The 16,338-nt window shown below is 37.6% G+C and overlaps 1 protein-coding gene across 9 annotated transcripts in view; it reads left to right on the forward strand.

The window, feature by feature from the left end:
- DYM (dymeclin) overlaps positions 1-16,338 on the forward strand; it is a 209,079-nt gene that overhangs the window by 138,950 nt on the left and 53,791 nt on the right. For 6 of the 9 annotated variants that reach the window (XM_064405419.1, XM_064405420.1, XM_064405418.1 and 3 more), the window contains 2 exons: positions 4,548-4,650; positions 13,541-13,594. In XM_064405419.1, the coding sequence (XP_064261489.1) occupies positions 4,548-4,650; positions 13,541-13,594 (157 nt within the window). The remainder of the gene's footprint in view (positions 1-4,547; positions 4,651-13,540; positions 13,595-16,338) is intronic. The other 3 variants (XM_064405424.1, XM_064405421.1, XM_064405426.1) reach the window with 1 other exon arrangement.

The raw sequence follows: 16,338 nt of genomic DNA on the forward strand, positions 1-16,338 counted from the left end.
TTAACTTTTAGATGTCAGGTTTTGAAAATAAAATATTTTTAGAACTTTTTTCTAATAAGATTGTCACATTGTAAAATCCTTTTGTTTAAAATGAGTATTTTTAGTGTAGCAAGATTTTGATGTTTAGGGCTTTATAGTTGAGTCTTTGAAATAGAGAACAATAGTAACATTTGGCATGTATGTAGGAAGAGTGAGGAAAAGCAACAAAGAGTATTGCTGAATTGTTTGAGAACATTCATTCTCAAATTTTTTGATCCATGGAACTGATTTTTCCATTACCAGATAGTGGTTTGTGTTTGGATGCTGTTCAGTTTGTTTGCAGCACTTCTGAACTAGGAGAGTGAGCAGAAAAAATTCAGAACATCTGGATTTCCAAACTCCAGATAAATTCTGTGGAGAGGCGCTTTGGTCCTCAAGTAGTTCTTTACTCGGCAGATATAGAATATTTCTAGATACTCAGATAAATGAAAATTCACCTTTAGAAATTCAGTAGAGATTTGAATTGTGAGAAATCCAATCCTTACCCCTTCCTGCTGTCGTATAACACAATCTGACTTTCCTCTGCTAATGTCATCAGTTTGTTTCTGTCCATGCCCCTTTTTTAGGCTTCCATCTCTTTCTTTGCATTACACCATCAGGTTTTGGCAAATTCTAACTTCAGATTTCCTTTCAACTTCTAATTTTAATTCCCACATTTTTTTTTTCCAATTTTTTAGTTACAAAAGCAGAATTTTGTACATTGTTTTTTTCAATGGGAAAAGCGTACTTTATGAGCTGTTTCAAACCGATGTAAATTAAACTTTTTGAGGCACTTGTTAAATGAGTCTTCTAATTGCCTTTTTTTTTTTCTTTAGGGATCTACAGGCTTTGTAGAGTTGACTTTTTGAAAGTGTTAAGTTCGTGTATTACTGGTTTCCATTTTACTGTGTGTGCAAATAGCACATAATCAATTCACTGGTATAAGCAACCATTACTATTTAGTCTGTATTAATTTTTTTTACTCATTGAAGTTCAGCCCTGAGTTAAATTAAAAACTGCTGTGTGAAGGGAAGTAAGAAATCAGTGTTGTTTTTAATTCCTTAAAAAACAAACAAGCACAGGACCTTGAGATTGTTGTTCAGCCTTTAGTCTTCCTTGCTGGCTGAGCTCATCGCTGGTGTGATGTGATGATCTGTAACAGATCACATTATCCCAGAACGGTGTGGGTTGCAAAGACCTTAAAAATCACACTGTCTGTGGTCAGGGGCACCTTCCACTGGACCAGGCTGCCCCAAGCTCTGTCCAGCCAGGCCTTGGATGCTGCCAGGGACCTGGAGACTCCCAGCTGCACACAGCATCTCTGGGCACCCCGTGTCAGGGACTCACCACCCTCACAGCCAGGAATTTCTGCTGATAATGCCAGCTGATGACTCCTAATCTTCCTAACAGATGCCAGCTGTTACCTCATGTTGCTCTTATTTCAACTTGCTGTTTTGCTCGCTATACATTGGCCTGGATGTACTTCTGTGAGGGCGAGATGAGTTGAGATGAGGGGTACCAAGATGATTTCATTGTTCTGGACATAGCTCTTTATTATTATGGAAAGTCCATAATGGGTGAGACTGATGGGCTGTCAAGCTCCGTAGCCTGCCTGACAGTTGATGGAGAAGAGTGGATGAAAGAAGACAAATATTCCAGTAGATAAATCCATATTCTTGTCAGCCTCTGCACGCTGCCTTCAGTGACCACATAGTACATGTATTTTTCTGTTTGATCTCAACTTGGCTTTTAGTTGGGCAAAAATAGATGTGTGATGAAGACACGTGAGGGAAATTTGGGAGACAGTCGCAGCTTCCACTTCTGGACCTTCTACCGTGTTGTGAAGATGGGAACAACCTTGTTGTAAAGGATTTTTGCTTTTTTAAAATTGCATTATTCATGCCTTGAAAATCAAAATCAAGCCTAAAACCTTACATACACTGGAGATATGGCTGCTGCAAAATCAAGCAACTCTTTTAGAATGCAGCATTTGTTGGTGATGAAAGGTATTTATGAGCTAAACTTCATACAAATGACTTTCAAAAGTTGTAACTAACTCTGTGCTGACACTGAAAAAATTAGTCCTGGTATTTATGAAGGTGGTTTTCAGAGCTAGAGGCATAATAATAAGTGAATGACTTGGAATTGAAGTTTTGTACCAGTTAGGGGACAATAATATTTCCTAGGAAGCTCCAAATCCATTTGTTAATCACAATATCTGGTCTTGATTTTTTTTTCCCCTGTATTTAGCTGCAGTGTTGTTGTGGAGCTGTTTGAGTTTGCATTTCCAGGCATTTTCATTATGAAAAATTTAGTATGAAAAATCCTGCCATGTATCCCTGCCCTTGTGCTTACTTAAAGGATGGCCTTTGGAGAACGATTACCAATGGATGGAGGAGACAATTGTGTTGAGTTTTTCTAACCTGGATATCTGTGTTATGGGCAGTGGTCCCACAAAGAATTGTCCCAGCATGGTATGAAGGACACGAGTTTGTGGTTGGAAAGCAGAACTTTGCAAGGGGAAAGACAACAAAAGCCTCTGCACTGCTGCTTTTTAACTAGAAATCAGCCACGAAGATCTTGCTCATGCCATAAACTCTACTTGTAGTACACTTAATTATTTAAAAAACCCTTAAGGAGTATATAAATAAATAATTTGTCCATTATTTTCCTTTCTGCTTTTTTCCCAATTCTCTACATTTCAATTGGAATAAATAAATTTACTTTTTGCTATTCTGGTTCCATGCAGAGTACCACTGTAAGTTCATTTTCCTGTGCACATGCCTTGAACACATGCACTTTCCAAAATCTTGACTCTTTTCCTTGTTTATATTTAAATTTCCTTTAAAGCCAAAATGCTTTATGTATTTTGGAGAAGAATCTACTAGTTGGAAATCTGCTTTATTCCAGATTCTTCCTCTTTGTGAAATTATCTCTATCTTCTGGTGCAGACACCAGATTTAACCTGATTTTGCTGCACCCCACCATAAGCATCTCCAGCTTGGTTTTAACTGATTATTTTGTCTCCACAGCACTAGATGGTGCTGATGACAGTATCTCTGAAATCTGAGTCTTCAAAGATACACATGGTTGCAGAAGTAGTGCTACTGTTTCCTACCAAGGACCAGTTTGCAGGTCCAGTTATTGATCTGAACAAAAGTTTCAGTCTGTGGATGCAATAACAGAATTTGTGAGGGGGAAAAAGGCATAAAGCTACCCCTGTATCTTAATTTCTGTGTTGCTTCTTCCCTTTTAACATGGAATGTTCTGATGGTATTGACTAATAGCTGTGAGTTAGTGTAACTAATTCCTCGTGGCTGTGAGGAGTGTTGGAAAAGCCTTTTCCCGAGGCTCTTGGCAAGCAATGGGGTGACAAGAGCTGGTGACAAGCTGGCCATTCCACCCTCTAAAACACACATAGTCATCCCAGGAAAACCTGATAGGAGTCCTGTAATGCTCCAAAAAGAAGTAAAGAAGTCCACCTGAATGTTTTTAAATGCAGAAAGCCTAAAAACTTCTGACACCTCACAAGAGCAAATAGCCTCAGGTTGCACCAGAGTAGGTTTAGAATGGATGTTAGGGAAAAATTCTCCATGGAAAGGATTGTTCTTTCACAGGCTGCCCAGAGCACTGGTGCAGTCCCCATCCCTGGAGGGATTTAAAAGCCACTGTTGAAAAGTGGATGTGGCACTTGGGGACATGGGTCAGTGCTGGGGAAATGGTTTCACTCAATGGTCTTAGAAGCTCTTCCGATATGGGGTTGGGTTAATCTGTTAATCGATAGCCATGTTTGAGCTATCCAGGGCTTTAGAGGAGTGTCTGACTCCTTGCTACTGCTGAGCATTAGCTGGTGGTCTTTGCCCAGTGCTGCTGCTTCCACCATTCTCCTTGTAAATCAGGTTACACCATCCTCTGTGAGTGTCATTGCCCTGCTTTTTTCCAGAATGCAAGAAAAATATGTTTATTTCTCTGTGTGTATGTGGCCCTCTGATTTAACAGATTATAAAGCCAAGGTAATCCTTTTTTTGTTGACTTAGGCTAAAATAAATTAGAAAATAATATGTACTAGTAAAATGTAATAACTTGTCCTGGAAATACACAAAGCTTTTGTCATATACTCAGATTTCTCCTGTCTAAGCAGTAGGTTATTAAAATGGATAGTATATGAGATACTTAAGTATATATTACAATGTATTGCATGAGATGCTGCACTTAAAAATTGCATTCTAGTGAACACAAACTATTAATGAACTAAAATTGCATGTATGCCATTCCTTCTGTGACAGTGTGACTTTTAAGAATTTAATAATGAACAGAAAGTGTTCTTCAGAGCATCTATTATATAGAATGTTTCTGATACAAACTCTGCTGTTACTTACCCAGATATTAAATAAACAAATAAATAATACAACTATTATGCATTGCATTCTGAAAATTTTGTGTATATAATAAGATTTCTTTCTTCTCTGAACAGTCTTAACTATTTCAGGACACTCTCGTGAAGTTATTTTAATTTCTTTTTCCCCCAGTTTATTTTCTCTGTTGTCTAAAAAACACAACAAAGTGCTGGAGCAAGCCACGCAGTCCTTGAGAGGTTCCCTGGGTTCAAACGACTCTCCACTTCCTGATTATGTGAGTATCAAAATGAATGTTGTAATGGGTGCTTCGAAATTCAAGTCATACATCCCTAAATCTGCAAAGAATTCTCAGAGTGTGGCAGCTGAGCAACCACCAACATCAAAATACAGGAACCTGTATGAATGATGTAATGTCTGAAACATCTCTGAAAAACAAGAATTACACTTAGAAATGGCAGAACAAAACCACAGCTATGCAGAGGGAAGAGACTTACTGTCAACTCATGCTTTTCAAGCCATTTGTAATTCAAAATATTTAAATCACACCATTGAAAACGGCATTTTTAAAAAGTGGGCTTTAGCATCCACAGAATCTTAAAATGCCTAAAAATGATTGAAAACAATTCCCAGTGAGCCTCTGAGGGAGTACTGGAGTCATGGGGTAAATTAGTATGTTCTGGATACATGGATACTTACAGTTCCCTTCAGTTTGCTGAGCCAATGCCCACAAGTAGCAACAATTTTGTACTTAATTGCACGGCTTGTTGGGAAATCTCTGCTTTGGGTGGAAGAAGGAGACGTCTTGAGAGGACTTGAATAATATCTTTGTGCTGCTGAAGTATCTTTGGTCTGTACTCATTTGAACCCTTACTGCAGTGCTGTGTGCAGGAAAGAAAAGTTGATTTATCATTTGCTTGGGATTTTTGAGGATGAAAATGTATCAAATGAAATGTTTTGTTTTCAGGGCTAATACGTGATCCAGAATATGCCTGCCTGAGACTTTGGATATTCTATTACTCTAGCATTAAATATAAAAATACTTTAAAAGATAATTTTATACAATCGTTTAATGAGTTAAATAAGGAAACAGCATGACACACATCTGCAAAACACATAGGCACACATAGGCATGGGATAACATACATTGAAGGTCTATATTTCAGGGAGCATAAGAACACAATGCTTGAAAAATACTTTATGGGTTTTGAACTTTTTAACTTGCTGGATGTAAACAATACTGCAGTTAAGGAAAGGCCCAGGGAAAGGCTTTCTGTATGAAGTTGTCCCCTTACGCACAGAGACAGCTGAACAATGCAGCTGATGGAGCTGGGAAAGCTCCCTGGAGTACAGCCAAGAGGCTTAGATACTCCACTGATATTTTTTTCTTTTTACTGTTGCTATGATGAAGGGATAGAAGGGGGAAAGAGAACACTTGGGAAGATTGGTGTAGGGGAAGAGTAAGTTAAGTTCATGGCCTGTATTTTGAATCAATAAGGTAAACTGTTAAGGTATGGCTTTCTGGTCCTTTCTTTTTCCTCTCCGAATTTCTCATGTTACAGCTCAGTCTGAAACATGGGCAGTTGACTAAAAAAAGTTGAGGCCAGATTTCATCACTTCAGCATACTCTGCTTCTGAAAGCCTGTGTTTATGTTGTGTGTAAGAACAAGGAGGAGTGTAGGAGTGGAGGGGACTGAAATGTCAGAAGTCCTGAAGCACCTCCTGCCTCTGTACCCCACCGTGGAGCTAAGGAAAAGGGTGATTCCAATATTGCCTGCTGCTCTGCACAGGTTTGCTCATTGAGAGGTGGAAGTTTGCCTAATAAACAGTTGTCTTGGCAGGTTCTGTTCAGACCAAATATATATTTTAAAAATGCCTTTCTCACTATTTTTTCATTCATTTTCTTACTGTGCTCTGTAATCCAGATGGGAATTTGCATGAAACCCGAATCCAAGGGTTAAACCACATAAAAGTATTCTAGGTGCTGTTTAAGATGCTGTTCTTAAATTCTGTGTGTTTGAACTGTAGTACTCTATATTCTAGTAAGTTTTTGACCCAGTACACAGTCCCTAAGCTTATACTCACTGATGGTGGTAGGAACATACTGAGTTCTACCTTTACCACGTTTATTAATGTTCTTTTTGTGAATTATCTGCTGCAGTCTGCCATCAGGTTGTGGTGTAACAGCAGAGCTGGGAACTGGAGTAAGGAACTGACCCCACTGGCCTTGATACTGTTCTTGCTGGGGTTTTTCTGGTGTTAAAAAAAGAAAAGAGCAAGTTGTTGCATTTATGGAGGCTGGACCAGTGTCCCCGTCCTTTCCTGGTAAACTTGTCAGTGTGCTGGATTCAGGAGTAGGATGGAGATGGCAGAGGGACAGAGACAACCAACTCTTGTCATTATTGCCTCAAAGATACAATCCTCTGTTAGACTAATTCTGCACTAAGTAATTTATTTGTTTCATAAGCCATAATATTGTTCATTGTTTTTGTAGCAGCATTGACCTGTTGTGAAATATTACATATGATCCAACTGGAAATGGGAAGAGTCCACTTAAGTTTATCTTTCTTACTTTCTTGCAGTCAATGATAGCATGTTTTCTAATGTTTTTAGCAAACAAGAAAACTGATAATAAATTAATTGAGAATTTTGCTTCTTATAGTTCAAATCAAGACATATTACTTAAGTAAACATATCAACAATTTTCTTGGTAATTTGATTACAGCCTAATGTAATTTATCAAATCAGAGGTACTTAACAGCATAGAGACATGCTAATGTCTCTGGGGAAGTAGCATGTCAGATGTGTTGTTGGTTCCACCATCTACACCAAATATTTCTTTTCAAGGATTTCATAGTATTTTTTATGATTTTTGAGTGCTTCTCCTGCTTGTTAAAATACTGCTGGTAATGAGAGATTCTCCTTAACTCTTTCTGTGAAGAAGAAGAGAGTAAATTTTGATTTTTGGCAAGTTCATGTCATTTTCTTGCTGATGTGAGAAAAAACCAGTTTCCTTAGTGCAAAAAATTGAGGACATTGAAAATCCAATATAGGTATAGTATTAGATTCAAGTAGTTTGGCAGACATCATCACTTTTGTCTTACCTTCTGAATTTTGGGTTTAAAAAAAAATTGTTCTAGCCAGATGAAGGTTAAATGTGTTAGGAAAAATTCTAAAACAATCCCACTTAGTGGCAATATATTCAATCATTTAGTACATAGCATTGTCATTTAAACAGCATGTCAGTGGTGGATGAAATTTGGTATAGAAACCTTGTAGTGTAATATCAAACTTCATATTAATAGATACATTAATCAATATGTGGAGAGCCATCCTTTAATCCTCTATCCAAAATCTGTTGGGTTTTGGGTTATTTAGCATAGAAATAAAAGCATTTGGCAACTCAAATGTAAAAATGTAAAAAATGCAAATGTAGTGAGCTTTGTGTGTGCATGTATATGTATAAAAATATATGTTTTAATGTGTAGTTATATATATATAAATTCTGCAGTAGCAAAGCCTGGTGGTACTGGTGAGTTCCCAATCAGAGCTGACTTTTCATGACTCCTTCCCAATCCAGTAAATTTACCCACTGTGCAAAGCTGGCTTTCATGGAGGGCTGAAATTCTGCAAATGTTGATGAGTTTTTCTCTCATCTTGATAACGAGAATTAAACTTTGCATCTGGATGACGAGATTTCTGTATTATTTTCTTTTCCCCCTCAGTTTGTGCTCCATAATGGGCTAAATGAATTCCAATATTTAGATTCTTCTTTGATTTTTCCCTGATTTATATGGTAAATAGAAAGCAGCTGTCTGTTTAACCATCTAACTCTTGAAACTCCTAGGCCCCTCGAGCGTCATCTGGAAGTAATGTAGCTTGTAAAACAAAGCTAAGAAGAAAAAGCAATGTTTGTTTTATGTGGGATGAATGACTTCAGTTGGGGTCCCTCTAATTCGGCCATTATGGGGGTTATTAAAAAGCAGTATTACAAAAGTGGTTTCAACAAAAAAGAAATTTGGGGGGGTGGGAGCTTATATCTTGTTATTACATTTGATTCTATTCAAACCTCCAAGTACTTCATAAATAGTCCTTCGTTTGAGTTCCCCCAAGAGAGAATCAGCCCAGTCTCCCCCCCGTACATCAATAGATGTAAAAAGGTTCCCCTGCGTCATTTACTTCCTGAGAAGAAATTGTCTGTTATAATTAAAAGCTCCATATTTATCTTAGAAACTTGCAATTACTAAAGAGTAGGTAAAATCAGGTCCATGAACTTCAGTACTTGTTGTCTTTTAAACAGAATGGAACATATCTAAAATTTATTAACGTTCTAGATTCAGTTACATGCAAAGAAGTTAATTTTTATGTATACATTTAGCAAACAAGTATTTTATTCGCTAATGATATGAGCAATTTGGCCTTTAAATAAATGTTGTGTTGTTTTGGGGTTAGAAGGAGTTGATCTGTAAGCATTTCCAGCCCAGATCATTCTAGGATTATATGATTCTATGAATCATAGAGCCATTTGAGTGGAAAAGAACTCTAGGTTCATCAGGTTCTATAATATGTTCTGTGCTTGCATATCTAATATTACATTAGGTATCCTGCAGCTCGATCTTATTTTTTTAATTATCTAAAGAGCAGTTTAATGCAGAGCTCTGCCATCACGTAGAAGTGTTCTCCTATAAACGTGTGCTATCACGAAGAAATGGGAAGTCTTCTCTGCAATCATCTGATGACTCCAGAAATTATGCAGAAATGAAATTAAACCTACTTCCAAATAAACTGGTCAGCCGTAATAGAGTTAGTGTGATGCAATTAATGTTGTTCAGCTGGTAGTCTGTAAATACTGCTCAGTGGTAACTGCTAAGAACTCACAAAATATGTAGAACTGGATACGCTGGCAGAATGGGAAACTTTTGCCAAATTAAATCAAGGCTGCTGACTGAGATATGTCCATATTTGTCAAATACTGGAGCGAGGAAAAAAATAATGTAGTTTTGTTTTGTTTTGTTTTGTTTTTTCATAATCTTTCTTTAAAATTCAGCAACCACCTACTTACCACCCAAAGCACTGCCTAGATCTCTTATGTGTTTTGGTTTTTTTCTCTATTTTCTTACATTTCAAAATGTCATCAAGAAAACCAGTAAGATTTTTAATGCCTTAGCCATGCATCATTAATGGTCTAAAAAACGTCATTTTTGTGTGTGAATTTTTAGTTTCTTATGTTGTCTAGAGGAATAAACTTAAAATGTGATTATACAAGAGAATTTTTATTAAGGTGTTGTTTAATGAAAGCATATGGTAAAGCAATGTAGTGCTGGGTTGGTTTTCTATAGTATGTGGATTCTAGCTGTTCAAGTTGCACTTAATAGGAGAGTCACCTTATTTTGCAGTATAATACCTTCTTTTTGATTACTCTGACTTGATGGCTGATGAAGTAACATTTTCAATATCAGGTTATTCTTGGGATTGCCTGTCTCCAGTACTGAGTATTTTTAGAAAAAAATACTTTTTCTAAATATTAGTCATACCCTCCTCCAGATGAATTATATTTTATAGAATATTACTCCTACCTAATCCCCCTATTTTTATATCACCAAAAAATAGCTATTTCAGAATAGACTGAAATAACCAACCTAACCCAAATCTAAAGCAAGCTTTTCTATTGAGTAATAGCTGAATTCTGAAGTTCTGTCTGAATTCTTAATCAGTTCTTTCCTTTAAATGAATTGAAACTTTCATAAGAAAATGCATAAATTATCCTTAAACAGAAGAACTATCCTAAAACCTGGTGAAAAAAGCTGTTGGTAAAGTTCAATCTGTTTAAACTTCTGTATATTACTATGAAGTACTAATAGTTATTTGCAGCTGGCTTTTGCATTACTGTGTCTTTTCAAATACATTGCTTGTGATTGAAAGATTTTTAGAGAAACACATTGAAGGACATCAAGATGATGTTCTTCAAAAGGGTGTTGGTCTTTCATTACCCAGGACTTCCACAAAAGTGTCATTGGTGTCTTGTGTTTGTGTTACATAGATGGTGTTAAGCCTTATTTCACTTCTCATTAATTTCAGTTCTCATTATTTTGTCAAATAGGGATGAAAATTCATTTGATTTGAAAGAACATTTACTGTGGCGGTAGCATCTTATGATCATCTGGTCGAAAATCTTTCATTCTTCAGGTTTATGAGAAAGGAGAACAAATAAGTAAAAGAACTTCTGACATTAGCAGTGCAAACACCTGCTGAAGTAATTTCCAAACCCCTTGTTTTGCTTGTTAGAAACATTTGAAGTAAACCAAAGATGAACATCATAATTTTTAACTTTTTCTTCTTTAGTAGTTCTAGAGCTTTAGGACATTGTCATTATTTTGCAGTAAAGGGTATAAATTATGACATTTGCTCAAATTCTGTACTCAAAACCCATGTTTTTTTGAGAAGACTGCTTAAATGAGTGTCCTTGAAAGAGAAGATAATTAAACAGAAGAAGTTGTAAGAGCTTGTCTTATAAAAGAATGAGATCTTGGGGTTCCTTTGCACCTCCATAAGTTAAACAGGAGAACTTTGTATGCTGATTTTTCTCTTGCACAGCTAATTGGGTTGCATTTGAGAGAACTGGAAGCCTGGTAACATTGGTATTTTAGAAGGGTCTTAGGTGTAGCTGTAGATAGAAAATGTGATACATTATTAAGATAAAGCCCTCATAAGCCTCTCTATAAAACTGTTTATTACTACCATGTAAACCAACATTTGTTTTATTCACACTAATGGCAAGTATTGAAGTGTTTGGATGAAAAAAGGAGCAGTACTGATCCCCAAAGCACCCTTCTTTGCTGATTTGGTCATTAGATGCTTTTCCTGATGCCTCTTTCACATGAGTGGGTTGTTCAGGGTTTCTCAGAAACCAATTATTCACCTGGATGGTTCATCTTGGTCAGACGTGCACAGACAAACAGAACAACCTAATGCAGTAGCTCTCCAAAGAGTAGGATTTATTTTTATAACAGCAATCTATTTCAACAATGCATTAAAACAATTTTCTGGTGTTCCTAACGCACGGTTTTGATTGAAAAATGTAATGCTTAAAAACCATAAGTATGTGACCATATGTTATAAACATCCCAGTAATTGTTTTTTTAAATATGCAGCCATATAAAGTAGAGGAAATGGATGAGGAAGAAAGTATGTACCAAACCTTTTAGGCTGTTTGGTACTAAATATCTAATTGGAATTGGAATTTCTGTGTGCTGCTTTTTCTCTGGGAGATATTGGCGGAACATGTTGTACCTTCCATTTCCAATTTGTCCTCTTCATATTTTACAGGGACATTTACAGACTAACAAGTGAGGTTTTTGTATGTTTTTAGTTGTTGTTTAAAAAAAAGCCATCCATTTCTATCAAAGGGTACTAAGAAGTTATTTAAAAAGTAAACAAACATAGATATTTAGACTCCTTTGTTGCAGATATCTGTGATTTGGCACTGGAAAGACAAAGAAAATAATAGAAATTAGGGTGAATCAAGACCCAGTGATTTTGAGGAGCATGCTCTAAGAAACAGATGGTGTGCTTCACATTGGATAAAATAATGGAAGAAGTTATTGACCTGTGGAGGTGCTGCTCAAATCTGTCTGAACTGAAACATCCACACCTCAAATGCTGTGTCCAGTTCTGGGCCCCTCAGGACAACAGGGACATAGGGTGTGTCCAGGGCAGAGAACGGGGCTGGGAAGGGGCTGGAGCCCCAGGAGAGGCTGAGGGAGCTGGGAAGGGGCTGAGCCTGGAGCAAAGGAGGCTCAGGGGGGACCTTGTGGCTCTGCACAGCTCCTGCCAGGAGGGGACAGCCGGGGGGGTCGGGCTGTGCTCCAGGGAACAGGGACAGGAGGAGAGGGAACGGCCTCAGGCTGGGCCAGGGCAGGCTCAGGATGGATATTGGGGAAAAATTCTTCATGGAAAGGGTTGTCCAGCCCTGGCACAGCTGCTCAGTGCAGTGGTGAGTCCCCATTCTTGGAGAGACTTAAAAGCCACATGGATGTGGCATTTGGGGACAGGGGTCAGTGATGGACTTGGCAGTGCTGGGGGAATGGTTGGACTCAATCTTGGAGGGCTTCTCCAGCCTAAACAGTTCTATACTTCTATAAAATGTTAAAACAGGACCATTTTCTACCTCTGCAGAGCCGAAATTTGTTACAAGTTGTGTCCATGTTCCTGAAACAAATTAATCTCATCAGTTTACAATTTATCTTCTTGGAGTGGTCTTGTGCTCCCGGAACAGCATTTCAGTGTCATGCTGAGGGCAATTCTCCCACTGGTGGCTGCTGTTAATATTACCTATAATGTTACACAACTGCTGCTGATTGGCAACGTGGGTGGCCAGGAGACTGAATGATGGGATGAAGGCAAGGAGAGTATTTTAAAGGGAATGAGTCAACCATATTAAAAGGCAGTCTTGGTATGAAGTGAATAAGAAAAAGGTTTGGATAAGAAAAAATTATTAATATAGACAGAAATGCAAAACCAAAAGTGGATTTTGAAAAAGGGTAGGCTCCTCTCTGCTGCTCATATGAACTATCAGATGGAGCAAAATAAGCCACTTACTGAAAACTGATTTCCTCATCACCTGGCCCGAAAGCAGCATTAAAGAAATGTAGAAGGGAGAATTTACATTTTGTTTATCCCCATTGACAGGAGTGGATTCTTGTTCTCTGTGAAATACCTTCCTGAAAAACCTCTCAGAAAATTTAGAGAATGTGTTTAGAAGAAACAGAAATTTAGAAGAGCCTGTTACTCATTTTTATTGAATTGTGTAGACACCCTAATGTATTTCACAGGTGTAATTTAAAAGATAAACTTTTAATTCCCTTTCATGTAATCATCTATTTCTCATAATTTTCTCATTTCTTTGTTGATTAGGAACTGAGTGAGTTAGTGGAATACATTGCATATTTCATATGCTAAGTCAGCCTTTATAAATAGGAATTCTTCCACAGAATTGGTTAATTATAGAAACAATAACCCAGAGTTTGGACAAAAAGTAGCAATTCTTAACAATCACTGAGTTAGAGTCAGAGAACTAGGGGTTTTTAGCCTGGGGAAGAGAAGGCTCTGGGGAGACAAGCCTCTAATACATTGCCATTATTTAATCCTCCTGTATTTGTTATCCCCAGCACTTTTGGGAGATGTCTGATTGCCTTCACTTCCCTGAAACAAAGTTGAAACACGTAAGATACCTTTTTTTTTTTTTTTTTTTTTTTTCAAATTCACCATTTGCCCTTCAGATATATTACTGGAATGTGGTGGAGCTCTTCCAGAGCTGCTCTTGTTCATATTCAGGCTGGAGCCCAAGCTGGGTGAGCTGTGGCCCACTACTGAACAACATATTCTCCAAAGACACTGTGTTCCAATGCATTTTTGTGTTGCTATCAAGCTGGCACGGTGTGTACAGAGCCTGTTCCACTCCAGCATTTGTGTGTGTGTTAACCCAAATCCTTGACCTCAAAGATAATGTTGGCTAATGACAAAAAACAGCCGTCCTGTTCTAGAGAAAATAAGATGTATTGTAACATTGCAGGTTCAATTTGCTTTATTCACTTCAATAGGACTCATTATCTGAAGTATATCTGTTCTCCCCAGATAAACTGAGGAGAAAATGGATGTTGCAGTTCCCAAAGGCAGGTCTTTCATCTACTCACCAGCAGATAATTTGTGGCACTCACAAAGAAATAAGATGCTTATTCAATGCAGCGAAAAAAAGTTATCTGAACAAATACTGACAAGTTTTCCCATTCCAACACTAATCTTCTAGATTTTGATAAATTGAGTCAATAGGAAGAGTCATGTTACATTCCCATGGGAAAAAGCTTTGTGGAATTTTTCTGATACATAAAATTATTTTTCTGCAATAAATTAGCCATCTTAACGTGTGGTAAGTTAATTAAAGTTTGTTTGAAAACTTAGGGTAAATTATAGCTAACCAGTTATAATCACAAAGAGGATTTTGGTGAGGAAGAGTTGAGGGACTCTGGGATGGATGTACAACATACCCAGGTGCTTCACTGTCTTTCAGCAGTAATCTCTCATCTTCTCCCTGTCTGTCACTGCTGAGCTTTATGAACCAGGCTACACAAAATTAACTTAGGTCCCAAAATAGACAAGACTTCATAAATATTTCAGGAAATTTTATTTAGTTTGATAATGCAGTTTTTACAAATTTCCATCAAGAGCATTTGCCGCAAAATTTGAGAAAATACTATGTTGCTCATAGTTCATTTTGAAACAAGTGCCTGTGTACATAGACCTCTACAATTATCTTCTGTGAGTTTTGTGTTTTCCACATCTCAGTTAAAGGTTTGGTTTTTTGCCATTCAGGCTGCAGCTGCTCTGTACTTCCAGAACATTTAGCAGCACAGTGGTCAGCAACATCCATGTTTATCAGAACTGATGCAGTGTCTTTGCGACCAAATGTATTTCAAAAATAAGATGGAAAGTAGTGAAAAGAGATTTAATCTAAAAGTTACCCCATTTATTTGGTTTGTTTGCTGTCAGCTCTCAGAAGGCTGTTTCTCATCTCCTTACAGTTTCTGTTTTATTCAGCTCAAGAGAGCAGTTCTTGAAATTTGTTAATGGAGGTTTTTCAGGCCCAGGTTAATAGAATAAATGATACTTTCACTGGCAGTGACTAGTTTTGAAGGATTGGTAGGTAAGAGGAAAACAAAACCACTTTCTTTTATTTTCTAATCTTAGAAGAACTTATCTCCTTTATACTGAAAACCGCTTCAAAGCTCAATAGTATGATTTTTCTGATAGGTTTCACATTTCTTTGTTAAGATATTCCCTTTAATTTTCAAAATATTTAACACCACTGAAAGAATGAATATAGCTCGTGTGCTGAGTGGTGTCACAAAGAATTACTTCTTTAACCATGCTGCTATCTTTTAATGTATCATAAGACATAAAAGCATTTTCCATTATTTATCTTCAGCCCTGGTGTAAGATGATGGCTGTAAAGCAGCTTATTCCTGCTCACAGGAGTTTGGGAATCTTGTGCCATAACCCCTTGTCAACTGTCAGTCTGGGACCTGATATTTTGTATCATGCACTACTGCTGTTTAGTACTGAACCATCACAAAAACTTTGCTGTGTGCACACTGTAACCTTCTGTATGAACAGGAACAGGTTAAATCAACCTTTTTTGTAATTACTGGTTTTAGACATGCCTAATATTGTCAAGAGGGTCTTTTTTTCTGTTTTGTGGCGCTTTTCTATTGCTGTCTTACCCACCTCAGTGTCCCTTTGCAGGGATTTTTGGTATTTGAGCAGATCAGGAGTTTTCCTCTGTGGAAGCAGGGACAGGTGTGGCCTTAGCAGTAATACCATTCCCTTGCCTCCTTGGCATTCCCCAAATTGTAATGATGGATACGTCTGCTCTGCAAACCCCTTCTGACTTTCTTATGCCTCCCACAGAGATTTCAATAGCAATTTTCACCTCAAGGGCAGGAATGCAGAATCTTTTGGCTGATGGGTAGAGAGAAGCACTGACTTTTCCCACTGACATCAGGACCGGAAAATCTTCTGCTTGGATAGTATGGAAATTATGGAAACTCTGTTCAGTCTCTGTTTGTATTGTGGACTTGGATTACACAGTCTTGTGTGTGAAGTTTTTTCTCTTAGATAGGGTCAGAATTATTCAGGTTGGTACTTTCAGTGGGAGAGAACAGTTCCAAGGCATTGATGGTTTTGCTGCGTCACAGCAGAGATGCTGAACCACAGGATCTCATCAGTGAGTGAGGAGCCATATGAGAACTTAGGAATTCAGGTTCTGTGAAGTTGACAGCTTTAGTCAGGGATCAGTATATATTCAGTTTGTTTTGATACCTTCTCAATTAAAATTACTTAGACACTGAAGGTGGGTCTGCAAGACCATAGAATTGTAGGGTCATTTGTTTGAAAAAGCCCTCTCAAGTCT

The sequence above is a fragment of the Passer domesticus genome, chromosome Z (genome assembly GCF_036417665.1).
Source record: "Passer domesticus isolate bPasDom1 chromosome Z, bPasDom1.hap1, whole genome shotgun sequence".
NCBI classification, from domain to species: Eukaryota; Metazoa; Chordata; class Aves; order Passeriformes; family Passeridae; genus Passer; species Passer domesticus.